This window comes from Quercus robur, chromosome 9 (assembly GCF_932294415.1).
Source record: "Quercus robur chromosome 9, dhQueRobu3.1, whole genome shotgun sequence".
Lineage (NCBI taxonomy): Eukaryota > Viridiplantae > Streptophyta > Magnoliopsida > Fagales > Fagaceae > Quercus > Quercus robur.
In genome coordinates, this window is record NC_065542.1 from 12,788,569 (window position 1) to 12,813,133 (window position 24,565).

Consider the following 24,565-nt stretch of genomic DNA (forward strand, 5'->3'; position numbering starts at 1 on the left):
GCATCAAAGCAACTTGGTTGCTCATTTTCTAGCTAGACATTCTAAATCAGGTAACGAGTTACAGGTTTGGTTGGGCTCTATACCTGACGATCTAGCTCCCCTTGTTACAAGGGATGTTTTGTAATTTTCTTTCTTTGAAATTTTACTTGGCCCCTAGGTCTGGTTTCTCAACAAAACAAAAAAAGTGTGGGCGCAATTGTAGTAAAAGACAACATTCTTTTTTTTTTTTTTTTTTAATAAACAAACCATGACCATTCCGAAAGGAAGAAATAGAAAGAAGATAAAAAATGACGTGCTTTTTTCTTGTTCTTTTAGGCTGTGTTTGTTTTGGGTGAAAATCACTTCTGGAAATACTTTTCCATAAATGTGGGTGTTTGGTTGTGCATGGAAAATAAATTTTCTGGAAATGCTTTTCAGTTGACCGTGTGTTGGGGTGTAAAATGATTTCCGTTTTTATTTTACCTTCAAATATCATTTTCCAAAAAACAAAGAGAGAGCTGAGTGAGAGTGAGATCGCGCCCACGCGCAGAGAGAGAGAGAGAGAGGAAGAAGAGAGAGGGAGAGAGCACACCCCTCCGGCCAACCAAGCTCTGGCCAGAGAGATTGAACCAGAGCCCAAAGCCCTTTGACTTCAACTTTGAATCGCAACCTTCGACTTCGCCGTTCAACTTCGACTTCGAATCGCACCCAGATCGCAACCTTCGACTTCGCCAGCAAACCCAAAGCCCTTCGACTTCACACCCTTCGACTTCGCCCTTCGACTTCACACCCTTCGACTTCGCCATTCGACTTCGACTTCGACTTCGAATCGCATCTAGATCGCACCCTTCGACTTCGCCGGCGAACCCAGAGCCCAAATCACGCATTCGACTTCGCCGAGATCGCACCCAGGATCACACTGAGACGGCACCAATCACACCGATCGCACTGAGATCGCAATTGAGAAATGGTTGGGTTTTGATGAATTTGACCGGATTTGATGAATTTTTTTTAGTTGGGTTTTGTTTCTGTGTTTATCTATTGAGAAATGGTATTATATATTTGTTTGAAAGCTGAGAAAATGTGAGGAACAAGAAGAAAATGTGTTTTCTATATTATTTTCAGCAACACAACTAAACACCAGAAAATATTTTCCAAAACATTTTTTGGAATGCAACTAAACACTTGGAAATATTTTCCTTTCCCAAAAATAGCATTTCCAAAAAATATTTACACGGCATTATAGTTTTATTACACGTAGTAAAAGGCTAGATCATTTCCCACGACATGAACGAGGTTGGATTTGAACTCACTGTCTGTCACTTCCACGACTCAACGAGTTTGGTCAATGCAACGCTAGATGACCCGCCCTCACTCAGTGCAGCCTCAGCTCCATCTTTCATTGCAAGTGTTCGTTCCCTTATCCAGTTACCACTTTCCGAGTCCATCAACTCTCTAACTCGCTTCTCCACCTCTGTTGCACTCACAAACCCATCCTCTGACTCGTCCATCGACAAAGCAATCTTCAAATCTTCCACCAACACCACCCTGTTGAACCTTTGCTCAGCGTAAAGAGGCCACGCCACCATTGGCACCCCCGCACACACAGCTTCCAACACCGAGTTCCATCCACAATGAGTCACAAACCCACCCACCGAGTCGTGATTCAACACAGCCATTTGTGGTGCCCATGACTTCACTACGAAGCCTCTCTCTTTGGTACGGTCCAAAAAACCTTCTGGAAGCAAAGAATCTAAATCTGGGTCACGTTGAGCTGACACAGCCAAGCCATGTTTCTCACTCGGAGGATTTCGTACCACCCATAAGAACCTTTGGTCACTATTTTCCAATCCTAAAGCTATCTCCTTTAGTTGTTCTATAGAGAACAAACCCAAGCTTCCGAAGCATAAAAACACAACACTTTGACTCGGTTGCGTGTCAAGCCAGGACAAACACTCGGGCACGGCTTCACCTTCATTTTGAGTCCCACTTCTTTCGTTATTTTTTGCTATCAATGGTCCTATGCAGTAAATAGGTGGGGTTGGACCGTCTGGTACGCATAGCCCCTCTGATACTGCTTGAATAGCTTTTGGTTCCAATGATTCAAAGGTGTTGGAAATTATTCCTGCAGACTTAGCCATGGTGATTGTGCAGTCTAAAACGAACTCATAGGCCTTATCGTTACGGTCAAGAAATGGTTTTGGCATATCTGAAGATGGTATTGGGGCTACTCCAGGAATGAAAAGGAGGGTGTTAAGGTCTTTCAAACTTTTTGTGGTGTTTTTGTGAATGATGGGGTGGTATAGAAAATAGCTGAGAGCAGCAGCGCCTGAAGTGAAAAAGAAATAGCCAGGGAGGTTGAGATTGGAAGCAACAGAGAGAGTATAGGAGCAAAAGAAGTCCATGATGAGAGCTTTGACGTTGTGGGTTTTGGAGATAGATAGGAGAGATTGGTGGACATTGGGATTGTTGAGGCGAATGAGCTCAAAGATGAGAGTTTCATGGTGAGAAGAAGCGGTGGGAGGGAGAGTAACACTGGGAAGATTGTGAAAAGTGATGGAAGGAGTGGTGGAAGAGACAGAGGATATGTATGGAGCTGTGGAGCCAGCGTTGTAAGGTGCAGGGCAGATGAGTATGTGAATGGTGAGTGAAGGGTGGTGTGTGAGTATTAGTTTGCCTAGCTCTACCATGGAAATCAAGTGGCCTATGGCTGGTATTGGGTACAGAACTATTGCTTCCATGGCTGTTTGAGTATTGTGTGTGTGTGCGCGCGCGCGCGCGTGTGACAATGTGTGTCTATTCAATTAAAATGAAAGATTGCTGATCTTTGAGGCCTATCTTATAGAGTAGGGGAAAAGTATATCTTATAAAGTGGTATTTATATTACCAAAGGTCTGGATCAAAGATTCCTAGACTGGTAGCTGAGTTAGAATAACCAATAAAGTTCATGCTTGACTTTTTTCTTTTCTTTTATCGTATGTGGACTAATCAATTTCATAGTACGTGCAACGATAGCAAGTAAACTACCTAATACTACATATATCATTAGGGTAAATTTGATTGGGAGTACTGAAAAGTAGAATGGTAGAAAAAGCCAAAAAGGTGGAATGGTAGAAAAGTATTAAAATATGGAAGATTTAGCTTTTCCTCAATGTGTGTTTGGTTGGAGGGATGGAAAAGTAGGGAGATGAAAATTTATTTGGTTGTAAAAAAAAAAAGTAAAAGGATAGAAAATGTAGTTTATATAAATTTACTATTATGTCCTTAGTACATAATATATAAAATATAATTCCTTTGTACTCATTAAAAAAGAAGAAAATATTAACTATTAATAATTGAAATTAATAAAATAACATTATATATAACATAATATATTAATTATTATTATATTTACCCATCATAGTATTTTCCTTTATTATTATATATAATATAATATACTATTATATATGATATATTAGTGGATCGAAAAAAAAAAAAAAAAACTTGCAAAGAAAGAACAAAATTGGGGAAAAATCTCTCATGCGAGACACATGAGACCTACCTCTCACAGGCAAGTAGACCCCACACGTGTGGGGCCCACCTGCTTGTGAGAGGATGGTCTCATGCGCCTAGCGTAAGAGATACCAACTCCAAAACTGGAGCTCCACATGTTGTTTGATTGTTTCATGTGATTGTAGTTGTGAAGAAACAAAAGAAAAAGCAATTGAGACACCACACACGTGCACATGGTTGGCACTCTACAATTTTCTCTCCATTATTTTCCATTGGTCGAAGAATCAGTACTTAAACTACTTAAGCTCTTTCCAAACGGTAATTACATGCTTTATTTGTTCATTGACCAAAGCGGTAGGCATGCTTCATTTGTTCATTGACCAAAGCGGTAGGCTGTGTTAGTATATTACTGAGTGAGAGTGATTTAAGGTTCTTTTCAACGACATTTACTACGTACGTAATTGGACAGGGCCAGCTGCACATGATTGTGAGTTGTGACTAAACAAAAGTTTTAATAACAAATGAGCGTCATTTGTGACAAAAGTTGGTTGCACCACAAAAAGTTGTGCACGTATATTTTCTACCAAAAATATTTGCCCTGGATTGTGTTTGTAACGTCAGATATGAAGTCGCGCGGCATCAGCCATTTGCCGGACAATAATTCTAACAAAAAAAGATAAATGTTAAAAATAAAAATAAAAAATAAAATAAAAAATAAAAAACACAACATTTTCATACAATTGACTGTGATTGATGTAAAAAAAAAAAAAGTAAATTTATATAAAAGTAATGAGCAACCAATTCCTTGTACACTTTTCAAAATTTGTGAACTAAAGAGAAGAGATTTTCTTTTAAACAAAAAGAAGAGGTTATTATTCTGTTTTCTGATATATATATATATATATAATAAAAATAAAAAAGAGGATATATATTGATAATTTTATAAACTAATTTAGTCTTTAATGAATTAATTATATAACACTTATATAATTTTACCGCACACCCTTGGTGCGATGGTCACTTCACAAGTATAAGTGCTTATGGGGTGTGGGGGGCAAGGGCCGGGGTTCAAGTCTCCAGGAGGGAGCTTCACACACATATACACTTAGATTAGGCTAGAGTAGAATTCTATCTTGTATAAAAAAAAAAAATAAAAAAAAAAAAAAAAAAAAAAAAAAAAATAAGAATTACTAATAACACTTAGATTATTTTTCCACATTTTCTCCCTAAATTAATAGTTATAGATTATAGTAAACATTGATAAACATCTTATTGAGTGAAAAGTAAACTTCATTAAAAATAATAATAACTTGATAAATGTAATTAGTTTAGGAAAAAAAATGCAATGAAAAACTTATTCCAAGTGTCATATCAAGAATTCTAAAATCTGAATAAATATAAGTGAGAATTGACATTTATTAACTAGAACGTGGGAGCGAGTTAAAATTCAAGTGTTTCATTGAAATTGAAATTTTAAATTGTTGATAGGTATTTTTGAATTGTTGATAGGTATTGTAAATTTGTAATTCTCGAGAATAATTAAATAAATAAAAACCATTTTTTATGAATTCTCATAAATTATTGTAAGGACTCAATTCGTAACGATCCCAAAATGATGTTGGGTTTGTACGTTAAAAGACCTAAACAATATAATTTGTAGAGCGTGGGTTTGAAAGGTTAGGCCTTAATCACCGGACGATAGTTGGTCGTGGTGTTCATACGGAAATAAACTATGATCGCTCGAGAAGTCTCTCTCCTCGGTACGACTTGGGAGGCTTTGGTTCTTAGCCTTTTTTCTCAGCCCCTTTCTTTGGATTACTTACTTCTCCTTTTATATTAGCCTGTACCCCTCATTCAACGTCCACATGTAGGTTCGACTTTCCAGGACTGATACTTGTCCCATCAGTCCATACTCAAAGTGGTTGGGGGTGGTTGTAAAAGCTGAAGAGCATGGTCCTGTCAGGTGCAAAGTATTCAATGGCAGTAATGGCAGCTTTCCCTTTGTCCTTTGTCGCCATACTGTCCAGGGGCCCTTTTTCTATCAACGCAAATATTTTAGGTTTTTCCCAAAACTGTTCCTATACCGTTCTTGCCCTTTCTTTCAGGAGGGCCTTGGGGATGCCGAGGACAGAGTCATCCTCGGCTATGTCTCAAGGTTACTTGGACTTTTATTATATGTCTTCGGCTATATCCCTCCTCGGCTCAGGCCTTAAATCCCAATGTAAAAGTGGGCCAGGGCCACAAATTATTGGGCCCCACAATTATCAATTCTCATCATGAATTCCTGCGTAACAAACACAACACAAAACATCCTAAAGGCATTGAAAAGAATTTGTACCACAATCAAATGGTATCTATGTCCAAATGACTCATAGAAATAGTCCAAACCCCAACTAAAATATTTTTCCATCGAACGTCTTCCATAATGAACATGAGTTTTTAATGGACAAAACTTACGTACAAAATAAGCCCAAAGTTCACCTATTAGAATGATAGACTGTCTCCCATAGGCCATAGTGACAATCTAGATATAAAGTTGGCCTCGGAACCATATACGCATATCATGTATCATACTTGGGTTATAAGGAGATGAAACCACCAAATGAATGATATTTATAGTATTATGAATTGGTACGATTTATCATTTATGTCGCTTAGATAGTTAGGTGGTTTGTAATAAGGGAAAAGTAAGACACGGTGTGTAGCAAACATTAACATCCCCTTTGTATTTTACCCAAAAAAGTTTTTTTTTTTCTCTTTTTTTTTTTTTTTTTTTTTTTTAAATCCCCTTGTAGGTTTGATGGGTTGATTGGCGAGTATTGTGGGTTTAACTTTTAAGGGACTGTTACCATGATTTATTTAAAAATCTTTTATCCCACTCTCAAAGTTCGAATTTATGTTTCACCAAATCCAATATACCATGTTTAAATTTTCTACCACTTCAAATATTGGTTAATTTAAATTTTTTTACCACTTCAAACATTAGTTAATTTATAAGTCTAAGCATAATATTTTCACAATATTGATTGAGTGTGGTACTCCCTATATTCATCAATTTGTAAAATGATTACACAAATTTAATTAGTTTTTGTGCTATATTGCAATTCATAAAAGGAAGGCTCGTGCATGTTGTCATTGTGCCCCACCTATTTAAATCCTACTTGTGCATGGTGTGTGACTGCCCCAGCAGTAGTTGGACTTGCCACTACACACCAGAGCAATAATGTAACTTATCACTACTGATTTAGCCCACAACTCTAAGGATCCATTTGGTTAGAGGGGTAGAAAAATAGGAATATAGAAAATGTTTAATTTTCCCTCATGCGTGTTTAGTTTGCAGGATGGAAAAGTGGAAAAATGGAAAACTCTTTTATTTGGTTGAGAAGAAAAATGAGAGGATGGAAAATAAAATTTGTATAAATTTACAATTATGTCCTTATTAAATAAAACAAAAAAAAATACTCATTTTTTTAATTAAAAATTTGTATGGTATATTGTACTTCCACTTTTTTTTTAAAGTCGAAGAACCTAAAACTTTTTTATTAAAAAAAAAATAAAAATAAATAAAAATAAACCAACTAAGCATTGAGGAAAATAAAAATAAAAATAATAAAAGCATGTAAGAAAAGAAAAGATAAATAAATAATAAATAAATAAATACCAAAGGAAGATAAGCATAAAAAATAAAAATAAAAAAAAATAAATAAAAATAAAAATAAAAACGAATGAACTTAGAAATAGAAAAAGACAAAAGCAAAGACCAAAGACCAAAGAGGAAAGGATAGAAAAATTCATTGATGGGGCCTGGCTGAAGGGGTTTGCTAGAGGTCTTGGGTTCACTAATAGTGTCTTGGCTGAGCTTTGGGCACTTAGAGACAGGCTGCTGCTAGCTAAGGAAATGGGCATTCAGCATCTTATAGTTGAACTTGATGCTTTGAGCATTGTTATTCTAATGAACAATGAAACTGAAAATCTCTTCATGGAGCCTCTTCTATCTGATTGCAGGAGCCTCTTGAAGGAAATTCCAAGCAAGCGCGTGATCCATGCCTTCCGGGAAGCAAATCAATGCGCTGATGCATTGGCTAAATTAGGAGCGCAATTTTTGTCTAGCTTTGTAACTTTTTGTAGCCCACCGTCTGTGGTGGATGATATATTAGCTTTTGATAAGGCTAATTTACGTTGTAATAGACTTGTGAATTCTTAAGTAATGATTAAGCTTGTTTTACCGAAAAAAAAAAAAAAAAAAAAAAAAAAAAAAAAAAAAAAAATTCATAATATATGAACACTAGATGGGGCAATTTTGTCCAAAGTATGAGCAAGCATTTTCTTTCCAGTTTTCCTCCCGAATTGGGAGGATTAAATTTTTGTGGGCCAGAGAAAAAACTTCCAAATCCCACCAATTTTCTCTCCCTTCTCACTTCCTAATCAAACACACCCGTTACTCATTTTCTTTTCTCTATTTACTATCCACCTTGTTTTTACCCTAAACAAACACATCCTAAGACTCAAAGGCGCGATGGTTCACAAAAGATTGCTATTTTTTTTTTTTTTTTTTTTTTTGGAGATAAAAGATAGAACTTTATTAATATAGAAGTATACAAACAAAACAGAAAACAGTATCCTGACACAATCCAGGGAAATTGCAATTACAAAGACAAGGAAAGAGAAGTCATCCAAGGTTATAAATAGTCATGTGCTGAAAAACAATTAAAAGAAAAACATCATGAATAGCATATTTATGCAGCAAGCATTAGTAGTATATTTATGCAGCACCCATGAACAGCATGTCTGTGCAGTAGGCATCTTTTGTGCAGCAGCCAGCCTCTGATACTCCTCCAATAGACCAGGTAGCTCCATCATGTATAGACTTAGGATGTACCTGTAACCTCTTTTCATTAGTAGCATATTTATGCAACAACCCTAAAGAGCATACTTACAGCAGCCAGCCTCTGTGCAGCAGTCAGCCTCTGATACTCCTCCAATAAACTGATAGCTCCATCATGTATATACTTGGGCTGTACTTGGAACCTTTCAAAATAAAATTTGTTTCTAGCATTCCATATAGCCCACACAATGACAGCCCATTTTTCTAGATCCAATTGTGGAAGTTTATCTATCAAGTAGCAGAACAACCAAAAAAAATCCTGAACATTGTTAGACAGTTTTTGGATCCTTCCTCTACATAAAGCCCACACATTCCTTGCAAATGGGCATTCCCACAAAATATGAGCAACTGACTCAGTTTTCTGGCAGCAACATTCACACCGCAGATCGATATGTATCTGTCGATGATGTAAATTGGCTCTAGTAGGAAGGATATTTGAACATGCTCACCAAATAAATGTTGGACCTTTGGGGGTACATTCAAAGACCAGATTTTTTCCAAATTTTACGCTGAGATCCCACTCTCGAATATTCAACCCGTGACTGATTCTTTAACCGCTGGGCAATCTGAAATACAGATTTGACAGTGAAAGTTTGGGACTGATTCTCCGTCCAAACCAACTTATCACGTACCGATACACTTGACAAAGGAATTTGCAGAATCTCTATACGTGTCTTGTGAGCAAAAAGATCAAAAATTTTCTCCCTATCCCACTGCCCAGAGACACTATCAATCAATTCCTTCACATACAAATTTGGTCGATCTTCCCCTGGGAAAATTGGTTTATGCGACAACCATTTGTGAGTGGAAACTTTTATACGGCTCCCATCTCCCACCTTCCATTTTGAACCTTCAAAGATGACATCCCTTGCTGCCAATAGGCTTCGCCAAACATAAAATGAGTTGCTACCCACCTCTGCATCCATAAAAGAAAATTTTGGGAAATATCTTGATTTATACACTCGATAGAATAAAGAGTGGGTATCGTGAACCAACCTCCAAGCTTGTTTAGTGAGCATGACTAAATTAAAAGCTTGAATATCTCTAAATCCCACACCTCCTTTATCCTTTGGAGTACATAATTTCTTCCAATTGATCCAGTGAATTTTCTTCTCATCTTTGGTCTGACCCCACCAATATTTTGCCAAAATAGAATTTATAGAATCACAAAGAGCCTTTGGGATTTTGAAAATACTCATGGAGTATGTGGGAATAGCTTGTGCAACTGTTTTGATTAGGACTTCACATTCTACTTTGGAAATATATTTTTCCTTCCATCCTAACACTCTTTTTGTAATCTTCTCTCTAAGATCCTTAAAGGTGTTTACTTTTGATTTCCCCCCAATCATAGGTAACCCTAGATATTTCTCACAATTCTCCATAATTCTTCCACCCAACAAATTCTGTATATCCTACTTAACTTTAGCTTTTGTGTTTCTACTGAAAAAGATAGATGTTTTCTGTCTATTTATGGCTTGGCCTAAAGCCAATTCATAACACCCAAGCAGATTCATGATATGTTGACATTCCTCCCTAGTTGCTTAGCAGAAAATAAATCTATCATTAGCAAATAAAAGGTGAGAGATACATACTCCATTTGCACATGATAAAACACCATGCAAGCTTTGTGATTACATTACCTTTATAATCAATGAAGAGAGACCTTCTGCACATAAAAGAAACAGGCATGGAGATAATGTATCTCCTTGTCTAACACCTCGAGATGGAGAGATGTACCCTTGAGGTTCTCCATTTATAAGCACAGAGTATGATGTAGTACAAACTGTCTCCATTGCTAGGTTGACCCATCTAGCATCAATGCCCAATTTCAGCATAATTTGTCGAAGGAAATCCCATTCAACACGATCATAAGCCTTACTGATATCCAATCTAACATCCATTTGCCCTTTCTTTCCCATTCTTTTGTGTAATACTTCAAACGCTACAGTAGTGTTATCAATAATTAACCGATTTGAAACAAAAGCACTCTGTGAATCATATATAACATTAGGCAAAATAGTTTTAAGCCAATTGGCTAAAACTTTGGAAACAATTCTAGATACAACATTGCTAAGGCTAATAGGGCGATAATCAGACATTTTTAGGGTCATTTTTTTTTGGTATAAAAACAATATGGGTATAGTTCATCTTATGTAGCATGTGGCCAAAATTAAGAACAAATAACACTGCATCAGTTACATCTCTACCAATTATATGCCAATATTTTTGGAAAAAGAAAGGGGGCATACCATCAAGTCCAGGTGATTTGGAAGGATGCATGTGGAATAAAGCCTGTTTGACCTCATTTGATGTGTAAGGTAGAAGAAGCGTGTTGTTCATGTCAAGGGTGACCACTTTATCTACCGTGTCCAATACAGGTTCCATAGCATTCGAACTAGCAGAGGTGAATAGATTCTGAAAATAATTCTCAGCCTCCCGTACAATATCACTTTCAAAAGTGCACCACCGGCCAAATTCATCCATACCTCTAACTTGCTCTCTGATGAAAATACTTGGTATTCTTATCCCCAAGAGGTAACCAAATTGATCTAGACCTCTGCCTCCAAAAGACCTCTTCGTGAAATAGTAAGGCATTAATCTCTTCCTTTACATTCTTGATGGCATCAATATTTTCAGCACTATTTAATGCTGAGTCTCTCTAATTCTGTTTTTTTCTCATCAAGTTTTGTCTTTGAATTGCCCATGTTTCTACTCCGCCCCACCAATGCCATCTTGTACTTCTTAATTTTTTCGAACAATCTGTACATTGGACTATCCATGGATATTTCACCATTCCAACTTTCCAAAATAACTGCTTCACAATCCAAGTGAGATGCCCATTTTTCTTCAAACCGTTTAGGGATCTTTTTCCTGCAAGCTGCATGTACATCAACCTAAGTTGTGAGCATTATAGGGTCATGATTTGAGTATGAAGCTTGAAGATGGACTACTCTACTACGTGGAAATAGCTCCCTCCATTCAATTGTAGCACAAGCTCGATCCAATCTTTCTTGAATAAAAGCATCTCCATGTCGTCCATTCCTCCATGTGAAATTATTTCCTTGAAATCCGAGATCAACTAAACCACAATAGAGTAGAACACTCTGAAATTCTTCCATGCAACGATTGGGTTTAGGGATTCGACCTTGCTTCTCATCAGAATTTAGTATTGCATTATAATCCCCAATACATACCCATGGGAGAGACCCTCTTAATTGCAGATATCGCAAGTATTCCCAAGATTCATGTTTTCGGTGTTCCTCCAGTCAGCCATAAAAACCAGTAAGTCTCCATGGCAGATTTGAATCATTCATAATATGTATATCTATGTGATTGAGAGAGTAAGTTCGAATATGTAAATCAACTTCTTCTAGTTATGCCTACTTGTACTAAGAAGACAACGAAAACTTGCTATGAAAGATGAAGCCAAAGCTGTAGGAAAGAGAGTGGGTTGTTTGGTGTTGCATTAACCAAACTCATTGGGTCGACGAAGCAGCAATGAGTTGAATTTGACCTTAAAAATGGCGTGGCACGGAATCTAGTGTTTTACCACATGTAATAAAAGAAAGAAAAAAAAGCGCATCATCTTATCACTTTCTTTTTCTTCTCTTTGGAATAAGATTCATTGAATGTTGTCTTCTACTACAATTACAATTACATTAATAGCAATCTTTTGGTACTTTTTCTTCCCCTTTTGATAGAAGCGCTTTTTCTCAACTAGGGTGAGATTTTCCTCTACTTTTGTGTCAGTAGATCTACTTAGTGAAAATTTAGTGAAGTGTGAGGCCATAACTTTGTTTAGACTTTGTTATTTTCTCTTACTCTGCCTATTTGTCTCAAAGTTTTTCTTGTCCCTAGTGCTTTCATTGTGTCTTTGTCCTTAGAGTTTTCCTTGTCCATCATGGACTTGGATTTCATTAAGAGATTACAACACATCAATTTAACATCTGAGGAGGGAGAGGTTATTACAATTCATTCAGATCACCATGAAAAGATTCTAGAGGAGTGCAACCTCAGTCTTATTGGCCGTTTCTTTACAGTAAAACCCATTAATCTTCGTGCGGCAAAGAACCTTTTAAGGTCTGTTTGAATGTTTGGTTACTGATGTTGGAGATAGGCTTATTCAATTTAAGTTTGCTATGGAAAGCCAATTATTATGGGTTGTCAACAATGGGCCATGGAGTTTTGATAATCACATACTGCTTCTTAGACACTGGGAAAAAGGGATGACGGCATTTTTAGTCCAATTTCTGCACATCCTTATATGGGTTCAGGTATGGGGACTACCTTTTGATTTAATTAATGTAAAGGCAGGTAGGGATATTGGTAGCAGTATTGGCCGTGTTGTTGACATAGGCTGTAAAGCTATTTCATCTGAACAAGCCTGTTTTCTTCGAATACAAGTTGAGATGCCAATAGATAAACCTATTCGAAGAAGGGCTCCTGTTATTAGTCCAAAGGGGGATAGAGTATGGGTAGCTTTTCAGTATGAACGTCTTCTTGGACTCTATTTCAATTGTAGCTTTTTAGGGCATGAAGCAAAGGTTTGTACTGTGTCCAGAATTGGTGAGCGCAAGGAAAGTCCATATGGTGATTGGCTGAGAGCTGATTTTCGTTGGCAGAAGGAAGTAAGGGGACGAAGGACACCTAGCCCACCCAGGAGGAGCATATTCGCTGGGATAAAAATCCGCCACAATCAAATTCAAAACCTGGAGTTTTACACGGCAATTCTTTAACTACTACTACAGTTATTGAACCTGGGACCTCTAACGGTAATTCTTCAACTGCTGTCACGGTTACAGAAATTGTGGATAACAAACTTGCTATTATTCCGAGACTGGATGGGTATGATTCTCAGCTTCCGTGTACTTCAGAGATTAATGAAAGAAATCCTGAAATCATGGTACACACTGATGCTATTGGGATAGAGCAAAATACCGAAAAAAATGATGACAGTTGGATCAGCATACCAATTATGTATGAGGAAAATTTGGTGGATAATACTTTGCCTATTTCAAGTAAACCTCTACCTGACTTGGTGATAAGTTCTTTGTCACATTACCAAGCATGTGGAACAAACAAAATAGGTAAGTGGAGAAAAATAAAAAACCTAAAGGCCACATCCCAGATTAAAACACAACAAGCTTCTAATAAAGTGGGACAAAAGAGAGGAACCAGCACGATAGTGAAGTCTAGTCAGATTCATGGTGGTCAAAAACGTTCAAGGGTCCTTGCTGCTGAGGATTCTAATTGTAAAACAGCAAAGGTTGTCATCCAGCCCCGCCAAGCACAATGAATATCTTAAGTTGGAACTGTTGGAGGCTTGGGAACCTCTGTGTAGGAACTGTTCTCTCTAATCTAGTGAGGGAAAAAGCTCCCAAAATTTTGTTTCTTATGGAGACAAAACAAACGGTAAAGGAGATGAGGAAAATTCAGGCTGACTTACACTATCATTCAATTCTTGCAGTCTGATAAGATGATGTTCTTCTTTTGTTCTTTTATTGCATGTGGTAAAACACTAGTTTCCGTGCCACGCCATGGTCATTGGTCAAGGTCAAACTCAACTCATTGCTGCTTCCACAACCCAACGAGTTTGGTTAATGCAACACCATACAACCCACCCTCTTTCCTGCAGTTTTGGCTTCATCTTTCATAGCAAGTATTCGTTGTCTTCTTAGTACAAGTAGGCATAACTAGAAGAAGAGAATTCAAATTCCGTTGTTTCAAGTACATTTTGTTAGCCCAAACAATTTGTAATAAAATGGTCATAACTTCCTTTGGAAAACCCCAAACGGCACGCCTACGTTGAAAACTAAAGGCATAAGCATTCACATTGGGTATTGAATATGCCATATGTTGGTAATATTTAGCATCAATGCCTCAAAATCCCCCATTACCCAATCTTGCAAAGTCTTACAATTGCAAAAAAATTTGCAATTGTGCTACAGTGCTATCCTATTTTTATGATGGCATTGTAGCAACTAGTGATGGTGGGTGGGTATTTTTAATTATTTTTTTAGGAAGAGGAAGAGAGAGAAAGAGTTGGTGAAATTAATATTTTAATGAATAGATAAGGTAAATAAAAAATGGAATGTTGGGTGTATTGTAAAATGGTATGGTATAATTGATAAAGTAGTTTTGAGATAGTAAAATAAAATAGTTTGAAGATTCTAGATGTGAATGTTTAAAGCTTGCCAATGGTATATGGTTTGTTAGCTAATTAGTTTTAAGAAATTTCATAATTAATTTTGAAATTCTAAGCTCGCCTCCTACCTTCCCCCACTTACCATTCTCAAGGGAAAATATTGCTCCCCAAATTAATTTTGGAATTAACTCTAGGAGCAATATTTCATTACCTCGAATAAATAGTGGATCAACACATACAAACAAACAAAAAACTATCGAAGTACTAATGAATTATTACTCCATCTTTAGAACTAACAATCATTTTTCTACTCCTCAACCAAAAACCACGAGGAAAAACTTATATATCTTCTATCCTCCAACCAAATGAAGCCTAAGATAAGAATGCTTACCACTCTAAGAAATCCAATAAAGAAATAGAGACCAAAAAACTTGCCACCCATTGGAATCTACAAACAATAAGAGTTTAACATAAAAAATAAAAACATTATTTCTTAAAAGGCCAAATGCTAAAAATAACACTCTCAGTTCTCTTTAATTTTCATCCATATGTGAGTTAAGATCTATATAGGAATAGGAGGAGTCAACTTAACCCTCTAAGCATGAGTAGTTACAACTTACATTTCCAAGACCAAAATATTTAATAAAAGGAAAAAACTTGACCAATTATTCAAAACAGAAGTGTCAAGACTCAAGACCCCAAGACTTATAAGTTGGAAAAGACAATTCCACTCCATTTATTTCATTGGAATACCTTGTGTAAAAATAGTTTTCCATATTTTTTCAGTATTTGGTATGATCAGAAAAAATGAGTCAATGGAAAACTATTTTTAGTCTATGAATTATTTTTAGAGGTTTTTTTCTATTATTTTTTTAAAAAACAATTCTATTTCACATCAAGCTAAATAAGGGAATTTAAGAGATTTTTTTCAACTCATTTAAGGTTAATACCAAACATAAGAAAATGAGATAGTTTTATAGAAAATGTTTTTTTTTTTGAAAAATGACTGACATTTTCTAGAAAATATCATCGCAGAAACATACAGAGCGTTCAGAAAGCAAGTAGACACAACTAGAAGAGAATTCAATATCCTTTGTTTTCCAGGTACATTTTGATTTTACCCAAATGAGTTTGAAATAAATGATCATAGCTCCCTCTAGAATTCTCCAATTTGTACAATATTTGTTGCGTTAGAAACTAGAGATACAAAACATGCCAATGGTATATGGTTGGTTTCTCAGTTAATTACTTTTAGGTAATATTCCAAAATGAAATTTAAAGTTAATGAAACACTAATGTGATGGTGCGAATGATTGTATTGACTCGCATGGCTTTAAATAATCTTTTGTGCTATATTGTTATTCATGTGGTTGTAGCAAGGTCGTCAGATCCGAACCAGTCCGAACAATTCGACTGAGTTAATCAGAAATCGAACTAAAATTCGTTTTTTTAAACATATGGAGATCATGGATCAGATCTAGAGATAAAAGATCAGGTTGCAGAGCTTTTGGTTGAAGCTGACGTAGTTGTGTGTGAATGATAGATTAGTTTTTTCTTTTCTTTTTTCTTTTTTTTTGAAAACTGAATAATAGATTAGTTAAAGTAATATAAGAGCATTCACATCAGCTCTTGGATAATTGTGTATAAATGTGTAAAATACACATTTTGACCATTTTTACACATTTTGAAGCAAAAAACACACTACATCAGTCTTTGTAAAATCGTGTAAACCCATGTATAATTTTCAACGAGCTACAGTACCCGTGTAAATTTACACGGGCACTGTAGCCCGTTTATAACTTAAAATAATATTATATGTACAATAAACAAAACCTCATTTTCGCTCTTTTTTTTCTCTCTCATCTCACTGAGCACACCAACGCCTCTCTCACTCTCAGCTTCCCTCTCCCTCTTGAGTTCTTCCTCTCATATTCTTTTGCTCATTCTCATCACCACGGGAAATAAAATGTGATCGGTTTAGGAGTTTTGCAATTCCGGTGAGGAGGGTGGATCATTGGGTTGACGGAATCTTCTCTATTGACAGACGTTCGGGCTGATTTCTCTAAAAAAGGTATGGGTTTTTCTCATTGAGATTTTAGAGTTTTTTGGTTTCAATCAAGATTCTTGGGAGTTTCTTTAAACTAATTTTTTTGGGGGTTTCTTGTTTCAAATTTTTTCTGGTTTGGGGTTTTTTTTATGGATTCTTCGGAGCACACCCGAAGTTATTTTTGAGAGCTGGTGTGCTGTTTTAGTACCTCCATGGGATAGTTCTACATAAACGAGTTTTAATTTATGAACTTTCTTCTTGATAGGTCAAAAAAGTTTCAATGTATGTTTTAATTTATGAACTTTGCTCTGTTTGATGTTCATAGTTACAAAGTTCTAGCTGATTTACTGTGTGGATATTTGGTTGTTAGCTTTATTGCCATGATTACTTTGTATTTGGTTAGTTAGCTGCTGAGATTTTGTGCCTGGTCAGTGTGTATGTATAATTGGACTTGGTTGTGTAGTTTAGCTGGTTTTGTCAAGTTGTTGTTTGGGGTAGCTTGCCCTGTATTGTAGCCTTTGGCTGTTGTGGCTGGTTTTGTTGCTTAGCAAAAGTCACTAGATTATCGGGCGGGTGTATTGGGTCTTGTCTGGGCAGCGTAAACTAGTCATTTTCCATTTCCACTAACATTTCTTAGATTAGAAATCTTCAACATATAGCCTAAATTACTCATTTTCCCCAACCAAAAAGAAAGCCATATAAATGCTGTGGAACAGGACAAAGAAGACTAACCCTTAATAGAATCAGTATTAGCACTAATAAAAGCTATAAAAATGGTTTTTTGTTTGGGCCGACACATGAGCTTGAGACTTTCAACAAACAAATCATATGTGCATCATTCAAACATGTACTTAACTTACAAATAAAATTACATATTAACAATAAAAATATAGAAGAGGAGTATAATTTTTAGCACGTTATTTGATAGCCAGTTAGCCACCATGCATTACGTGCTTCATTTGGTGTATCAAACTCATCATTACTTTATATAGCAAATCTAGAATGTCTTTTTTGATATATAGAGTTGACAACTTAAGGCCCCATTTGATTCCCTTTATTTATTTCTTTTCGATTCCCTTTATTGTGACCAACAAATGCTCTTTCAAGTTAAAATGTGTATTTTTGGATTCTGTTGGTAAATTTATTTTATTTTTTGCACAAAGTTAAATTAAAAAGCGCATTTTTGGAAAAAAAGAAGGATGATGTTTTTTCAAAAGATGTTATTTGTACAAATTTTAGTAAAAGTCATTTTTGCTAACAAACAAAACACTTAAGACACGTCACTAAAAAACAAAAAACTATTTTTATTTAAGATTTAGGTAATTAAGTTTTGTTGATTTTAGTTAGTTCAATTTGTAAAAGTTATATATATATATATATATATATTAACAAATAAAGTAAATAATGAATTGAATTTTATATATATATATATATATATATATAGAGAGAGAGAGAGAGAGAGAGAGAGAGAGAGAGAGAGAGTTTTAACGCCAACCATAACCATTTTTGAAAAATATTTACTTTACACCGAACATCCATTCTTGCATTATACTTTGAAAAATTAGAAGAAAGAAACAACGAACTCATAACATGATTTTTTTAATGAGAGTGTCTAGAGTTCGTTGAGCACCTTACTATCGCCCAAGTATGTAACTTCTTTGTCCCACACAGATAACATGGACTAATTTCTTGAGATGATCCTAAAATGTTGATGAGAGTTTTTAAATTCAGAACCTTGTGGATCTTATTCAGTACATTAGGGCAACCCATTGGATTTTGTTAAGTAGATAGCTTTTTGTTGATAATTTAATAGTTGAGAGTGAGAACATTCAAACTTAGACATCTCTAGTGGAAATATAGATTGAAGATGTAAAAACTATGTATCAAATTAATTGCAAAAATGCATTTCAATTGGAGCATTGTTGGAGAATTTTGAGGAATGAAGCTAAGTGGTTGATTCTAAGAGATAGTTTGAAGGCCCTCACAAGACAACCAGCCACACGACCAGCCACACAACCAGCCACACAACCAGCCATACAATCCTTTGCAAGCTCAATAAATGTAGATGAAGATAATGAAGAGATGAACTCCGGCGAAACCTTGGAGAGACCTATAGGCAAGAAGGCCGAAAAGGAGAAATTAAAGAAAAGAAAGAATTGTGATGACGTGATCCCAACACTTTCTTCCCAATTGGACGAAATCAAGGAAGAAAAGAGAAGAATGCATGAGGAGAAAAAGGAAAGTATGCGCATTGCATTAGAAGAACGAAGAGAGGCAATGCGCATTGCATCCAAAGAACGAAGAGAGTTGATTCGTATCAAGGAAGAGAAGAATGAAGTAGAAAAGAGGAAAATGGAAGATGAACTTATTATGAAAGATACAAGAACTATGGATCCTAAGCAAAAAGAATACATTCATCTACGTCGTTTGGAAATCTTGAAGAGGTTAAGGTCTAAATATGCATCATAATGGAATATTATTATTGACAATATCTAATCAAGTAATTTTTTGTATAGTGCAAAGATACTAGCACATAGTTGACATAGATGATTTGATGTTAGACATCTCTTTTGTAGTATTTACTTGTGCAAGGAATATGATTATTCAATCTCTAATCATGTTAGATATATTTTTGTAGTCTTTACTTGTGCAAGAAAATAGATGCAATGTTGTAAATTTTGTATTGTGCACGAACAATAGCACTTGATTATTCAATTTAATTTGTGATTCTGTTCTTGTCATTCTATTTTGGGTGAAGCAATGTCTCTGTTGAAGGTGGTTGTACTTGCTGATTTTATTGGTTGTAAATGTTATTTGAATGTAAATATGCTATTTTATTGGTTGTTGATTTTATTAGTTGTATATGTTATTTTTCTGCACTTTCTCAACAGGTGGCTGTACTTGCATTGTGTCAATTTTCTGCATAATTATTTTTCTGCATAGTGTCATTTTTCTGCATAATGTTATTGTTCTGCATAGTGTTATTGTTCTACAGTGTTATTTTTCTGCATACTGTTATTGTTCTGCATAATGTTATTTTTTCTGCAGTGTTATTTTTCTGCATACTGTTATTTTTCTGCATAGTGTCAATTTTCTGCATAATGTTATTTTTCTGCATAATTATTTTTCTGCATAGTGTTATCGTTCTACATAATGTTATTTTTCTACATAGTGTTATTTTTCTGCAGTGTCATTTTTCTGCATAGTGTCATTTTTCTGCATAGTGTCATTGTTCTGCATAGTGTTATTGTTCTGCAGTGTTATTTTTCTGCATAGTATCATTTTTCTGCATAATGTTATTTTTCTGCATAATGTTATTTTTCTGCATAATTATTTTTCTGCATAGTGTGATTTTTCTGCATAGTGTCATTTTTCTGCATAATGTTATTTTTCTGCATAATTATTTTTCTGCAGTGTTATTTTTCTGCATACTGTTATTTTTCTGCATACTGTCATTGTTCTACATAGTGTCATTATTCTGCATAGTGTTATTGTTCTGCATACTGTTATTTTTCTGCATAGTATCATTTTTCTGCATAATGTTATTTTTCTGCATAGTGTTATTTTTTCTGCATAGTGTTATTATTCTGCATAATGTTATTTTTCTGCAGTGTTATTGTTCTGCATAGTGTTATTGTTCTGCATAGTGTTATTGTTCTGCAGTTTATTTTTCTGCATACTGTTATTTTTCTGCATAGTATCATTTTTCTGCATAATGTTTTTTTTCTGTATAATTATTTTTCTGCAAAGTGTTGTTTTTCTGCATAGTGTCATTTTTCTGGATAGTGTCATTTTTCTGGATAATGTCATTTTTCTGCAGTGTTATTTTTCTGCATACTGTCATTTTTCTGCATAGTATCATTGGGTTTAAAGTTAAAAAAAAATATAAAAAATATGATCTTATCCTTTGAATTTACCATTGGGTTTAAAGTTTAAAAAAAAAATATGACATTTAGGTTTGAATTTACCATTGGATTTAAAGTTAAAAAAATATGACATTTATGTTTGAATTTACCATTGGGTTTAAAGTTAGGTTTGAATTTACCGTTTGAATTTCAAAATTATGACCGGTGGATATAACAATAAAAATTATGACCGTTGGGTCAAAAAAAAAATGACCGTTGAACGAAGACATCGATTCAACAGCATCAATTCGGTCACCGATTCTAGTAATACGGTGGTCGAAGACATCAATTCGGTGGCGGTCGTCGGAGACATCGATTCGACGGCGGTCGTCGGAGACATCGATTCGACGGCGGTCGTCGGAGACACTATTACAACAATCGGTCCACCGGTGATGGCGGAACAATGGTCGGAGACACCAATCCGGTGGGCCATCGGACCTCCACCACAAGCGGCTCTATTGGCCAAGCCACCGGTGTTGGTAGTTTACTTAAAATATAAGTTTAAATTAAAAAAGTATAACCATTAGAGAAAATAATAAAAAATTGATGAATAATGAATATTTTATTGAATATTCTTGTAAAATAGATAAACTGATATGAGTGTTTTGTAAAAGTAACGGTGTAAAATAGAAAAAGTAGATTTTTTTGTGTAAAATAGACGGAATCTTTTCCACGAGCTGATGTGGTTGCTCTTAGTCTCTTATTAGAGATGGAAATAAGGGAAAGTTCATTCTAAAATTACCGGCGGGAAAAATATACGTTTACCCCATATATAGATAACCTGTGCAATCTTATGGCTTGATTTTGGATTTAACAAGCTCTTCTCTCAACCATGCGTAAAGTTTAAACTCATACTTGTCACGGCTAAGCTCAACCCATTTGTCAACGAAACATAAGTTATATAAAGAAAATTGTGTTTACTAGCAAATATCTAGGCGTTGCAAGTGGCAGACAGCCACTCAAAATTCAAACGTTAAAAAAAATTATTAAAAAAAGAAAAGAAAAACAGTGGGACCAATAATTTATAATTTCTTGTAATTGTAAAAAACATAGCTTTAATTAATCATTGTACAAGGTTTCGTATTCACCGTATATTGCTAATCATGTGCGGGTGCAATTGAAGTAAAAGACAACATTCAAGTTCAACAAACCTGGACCATTCCAAAAGAAAGAAATAGAAAAAAGATTAAAAAAATTATGTGCTTTTTTTCCTTGTTCTTTTATTACACGCGGTAAAAGGCTAGATCAAGTGCCACGACATGAACGAGGTTGGATTTGAACTCACTGTCTGTCACTTCCACGACTCAACGAGTTTGGTCAGTGCCACACGAGATGACCCGCCCTCACTCAGTGCTGCCTTAGCTCCATCTTTCATGGCAAGTGTTCGTTCCCTTATCGAGTTACCACTTTCCGAGTCCATCAACTCTCTAACTCGCTTCTCCACCTCTGTTGCACTCACAAACCCATCCTCTGACTCCTTCATCGACAAAGCAATCTTCACATCTTCCACCAACACCACCCTGTTGAACCTTTGCTCTGCGTAAAGAGGCCACGCCACCATTGGCACGCCCGCACACACAGCTTCCAACACCGAGTTCCAACCACAATGAGTCACAAACCCACCCACCGAGCCGTGATTCAACACAGCCAGTTGTGGTGCCCATGACTTCACTACTAACCCTCTCTCTTTGGTACGGTCCAAAAAACCTTCTGGAAGCAAAGAATCTAAATCTGGGTCAGGTTGAGCTGACACAGCCAAGCCATGTTTCTCACTCGGTGGATTTCTTACCACCCATAAGAACCTTTGGTGACTCTTTTCCAATCCTAAAGCTATCTCCTTTAGTTGTTCTATAGAGAACAAACCCAAGCTTCCAAAGCATAAAAACACAACACTTTGACTCGGTTGCGAGTCAAGCCAGGACAAACACTCGGGCACGGCTTCACCTTCATTTTGAGTCCCACTTCTTTCGTTGTTTTTTGCTATCAATGGTCCTATGCAGTAAACAGGTGGGGTTGGACCGTCTGGTACGCATAGCCCCTCTGATAGTGCTTGAATAGCTTTTGGTTCCAATGATTCAAAGGTGTTGGTAATTATTCCTGCAGACTTAGCCATGGCGATTGAGCTGTCTAAAAAGAACCCGTAGGCCTTATCGTTACGGTCAAGTAATGGTTTTGGCATATCTGAAGATGGTATTGGGGATACTCCAGGAACGATAAGGAGGGTGTTAAGGTCTTTCAAACTTTTTGTGGTGTTTTTGTGAATGGTGGGGTGGTATAGAAAATAATTTAGAGCAGCAGCGCCTGAAGTGAAAAAGAAATAGCCAGGGAGGTTGAGATTGGAAGCAACAGAGAGAGCATAGGAGCAAAAGTAGTCCATGATGAGAGCTTTGACGTTGTGGGTTTTGGAGATAGATAGGAGAGATTGGTGGACATTGGGATTGTTGAGGCGAATGAGTTCAAAGGTGAGAGTTTCATGGTGAGGAGAAGTGGTGGGAGGGAGGGTAACACTGGGCAGATTGTGAAAAGTGATGGAAGGGGTGGTGGAAGAGACAGAGGCTATGTATGGAGCTGTGGAACCAGCGTTGTAAGGTGCAGGGGCGATGAGTATGTGAATGGTGAGTGAAGGGTGGTGTGTGAGTATTAGTTTGCCTAGCTCTACCATGGAAATCAGGTGGCCTATGGCTGGTGTTGGGTACAGAACTATCGCTTCCATGGCTGATTGAGTATTGTGTGTGTGTGTGTCTATTCAATTTAAAAGATAAGATTGGTGTCCTTTGAAGCTTTACTATTGGGACTGCGACTTCAAGATGTCAAAGTTTGTACGCTTGTGGGAAGGTATATGCACATTGGTATCTATTCATGGATCCATGAAATCAATGAAGTCCTTTTTTTTCTTTTTCTTTTTTGTCGTCGAGCGAGCATGGATCCATTCATTTATAATAGGTTTAAGTTGATTTGGTCAAAATTATTTTAAAATTAATTTATTTTTACTATAATTTATAAGTTATGTGGTACTCTTTAATAATATTTATATGTTTTATTGGATTATTTCAACTTATTTTTATTTTAAAAAATAAATAAATAACGAATTTCAAACCGACGCTATGTCTATCCTTAGTATATGGTTGAGAATGATTTAAGTTTCTTTTCAATGGCATTTACTATACATGATTGGACAGGGACAGCTGCTCATGATTGACAGTTGTGACTTGTGACTCGTGACTAGACAAAAGCAAATTTTAAATTTAATAACTATAATAAGAGCGTCGGGACAAAGGTTGCACAATTAAAGTTGTGCACGAATATTTTCTGAATTATGCTGGCACCGTGTAATTAGGCATAATTATATGGTATGTCTCTACAATGGCCCATTGACACATTATGATCCATTGACCCATTGTTACAAATTATAACTTATTATATGATAAATTATGATACAAAATTATATCTAATTATATAATACAAGCATAATTCATATTTTCTACCAAAAAAAAGGTTGCCTGTAACGTCAGATATGAAGTCAGCAGTAGCTCTTTTACGCACAATAATTCCAACAAAAAGGGAAAATGTTAGAAAACAAATGAACAACTTCTTTACGCAACTGATTGTGGTTGGTGTAAAAAAAACATAGTGGATTTCTATAATCATTGCTCTTATAGTACACATTTGGTTTGTTGAGGGTTTTTTTTTTTTTTTCTTTAACAGTTGTTACGGTGTCAATTAGGTTTGTTTAATTGGCACTGTAACTACAATGCTTTGATTTCAACCTCTACACTGTTGCTACTTTTTTTCCTTCTTTTTTTTTTATTTTTCTTTTCCCCGCTGCTTTTTTTTTGGGCGTAATATCGTCTTGTCCACTTTATATATATATATATATATATATATATATATAACAGTTAGTTAACACAATAAATTTTCATAATATTTTTGTAATTGTTGATATGTTAATTCTTTATAGGTTAAAATAAAATATCATACTAAAATCCTCCACAACTAAAACTAAAGGTATTATGAAAAAAGAAATGTTACATCCACAACATTTTTCCCAACACTTTCACAAAATTATTCATTAAGCTCTTTTTTATTTTTTTTCCCACAAACCACAGTACACC

General features: G+C 35.7%; 1 protein-coding gene across 1 annotated transcript; it reads right to left on the minus strand.

The window, feature by feature from the left end:
* Positions 1-1,071: 1,071 nt before the first annotated feature.
* Positions 1,072-23,269, minus strand: LOC126700576 (UDP-glycosyltransferase 88A1-like). Its single transcript, XM_050398767.1, has 2 exons — positions 23,125-23,269; positions 1,072-2,678 (listed from the first exon to the last, which is right to left on the minus strand). Exons 1-2 carry the CDS (start codon positions 23,164-23,166, stop codon positions 1,299-1,301), a joined length of 1,422 nt encoding a protein of 473 aa, XP_050254724.1. The 5' UTR covers positions 23,167-23,269; the 3' UTR covers positions 1,072-1,298.
* Between the last annotated feature and the right edge of the window lie 1,296 nt (positions 23,270-24,565).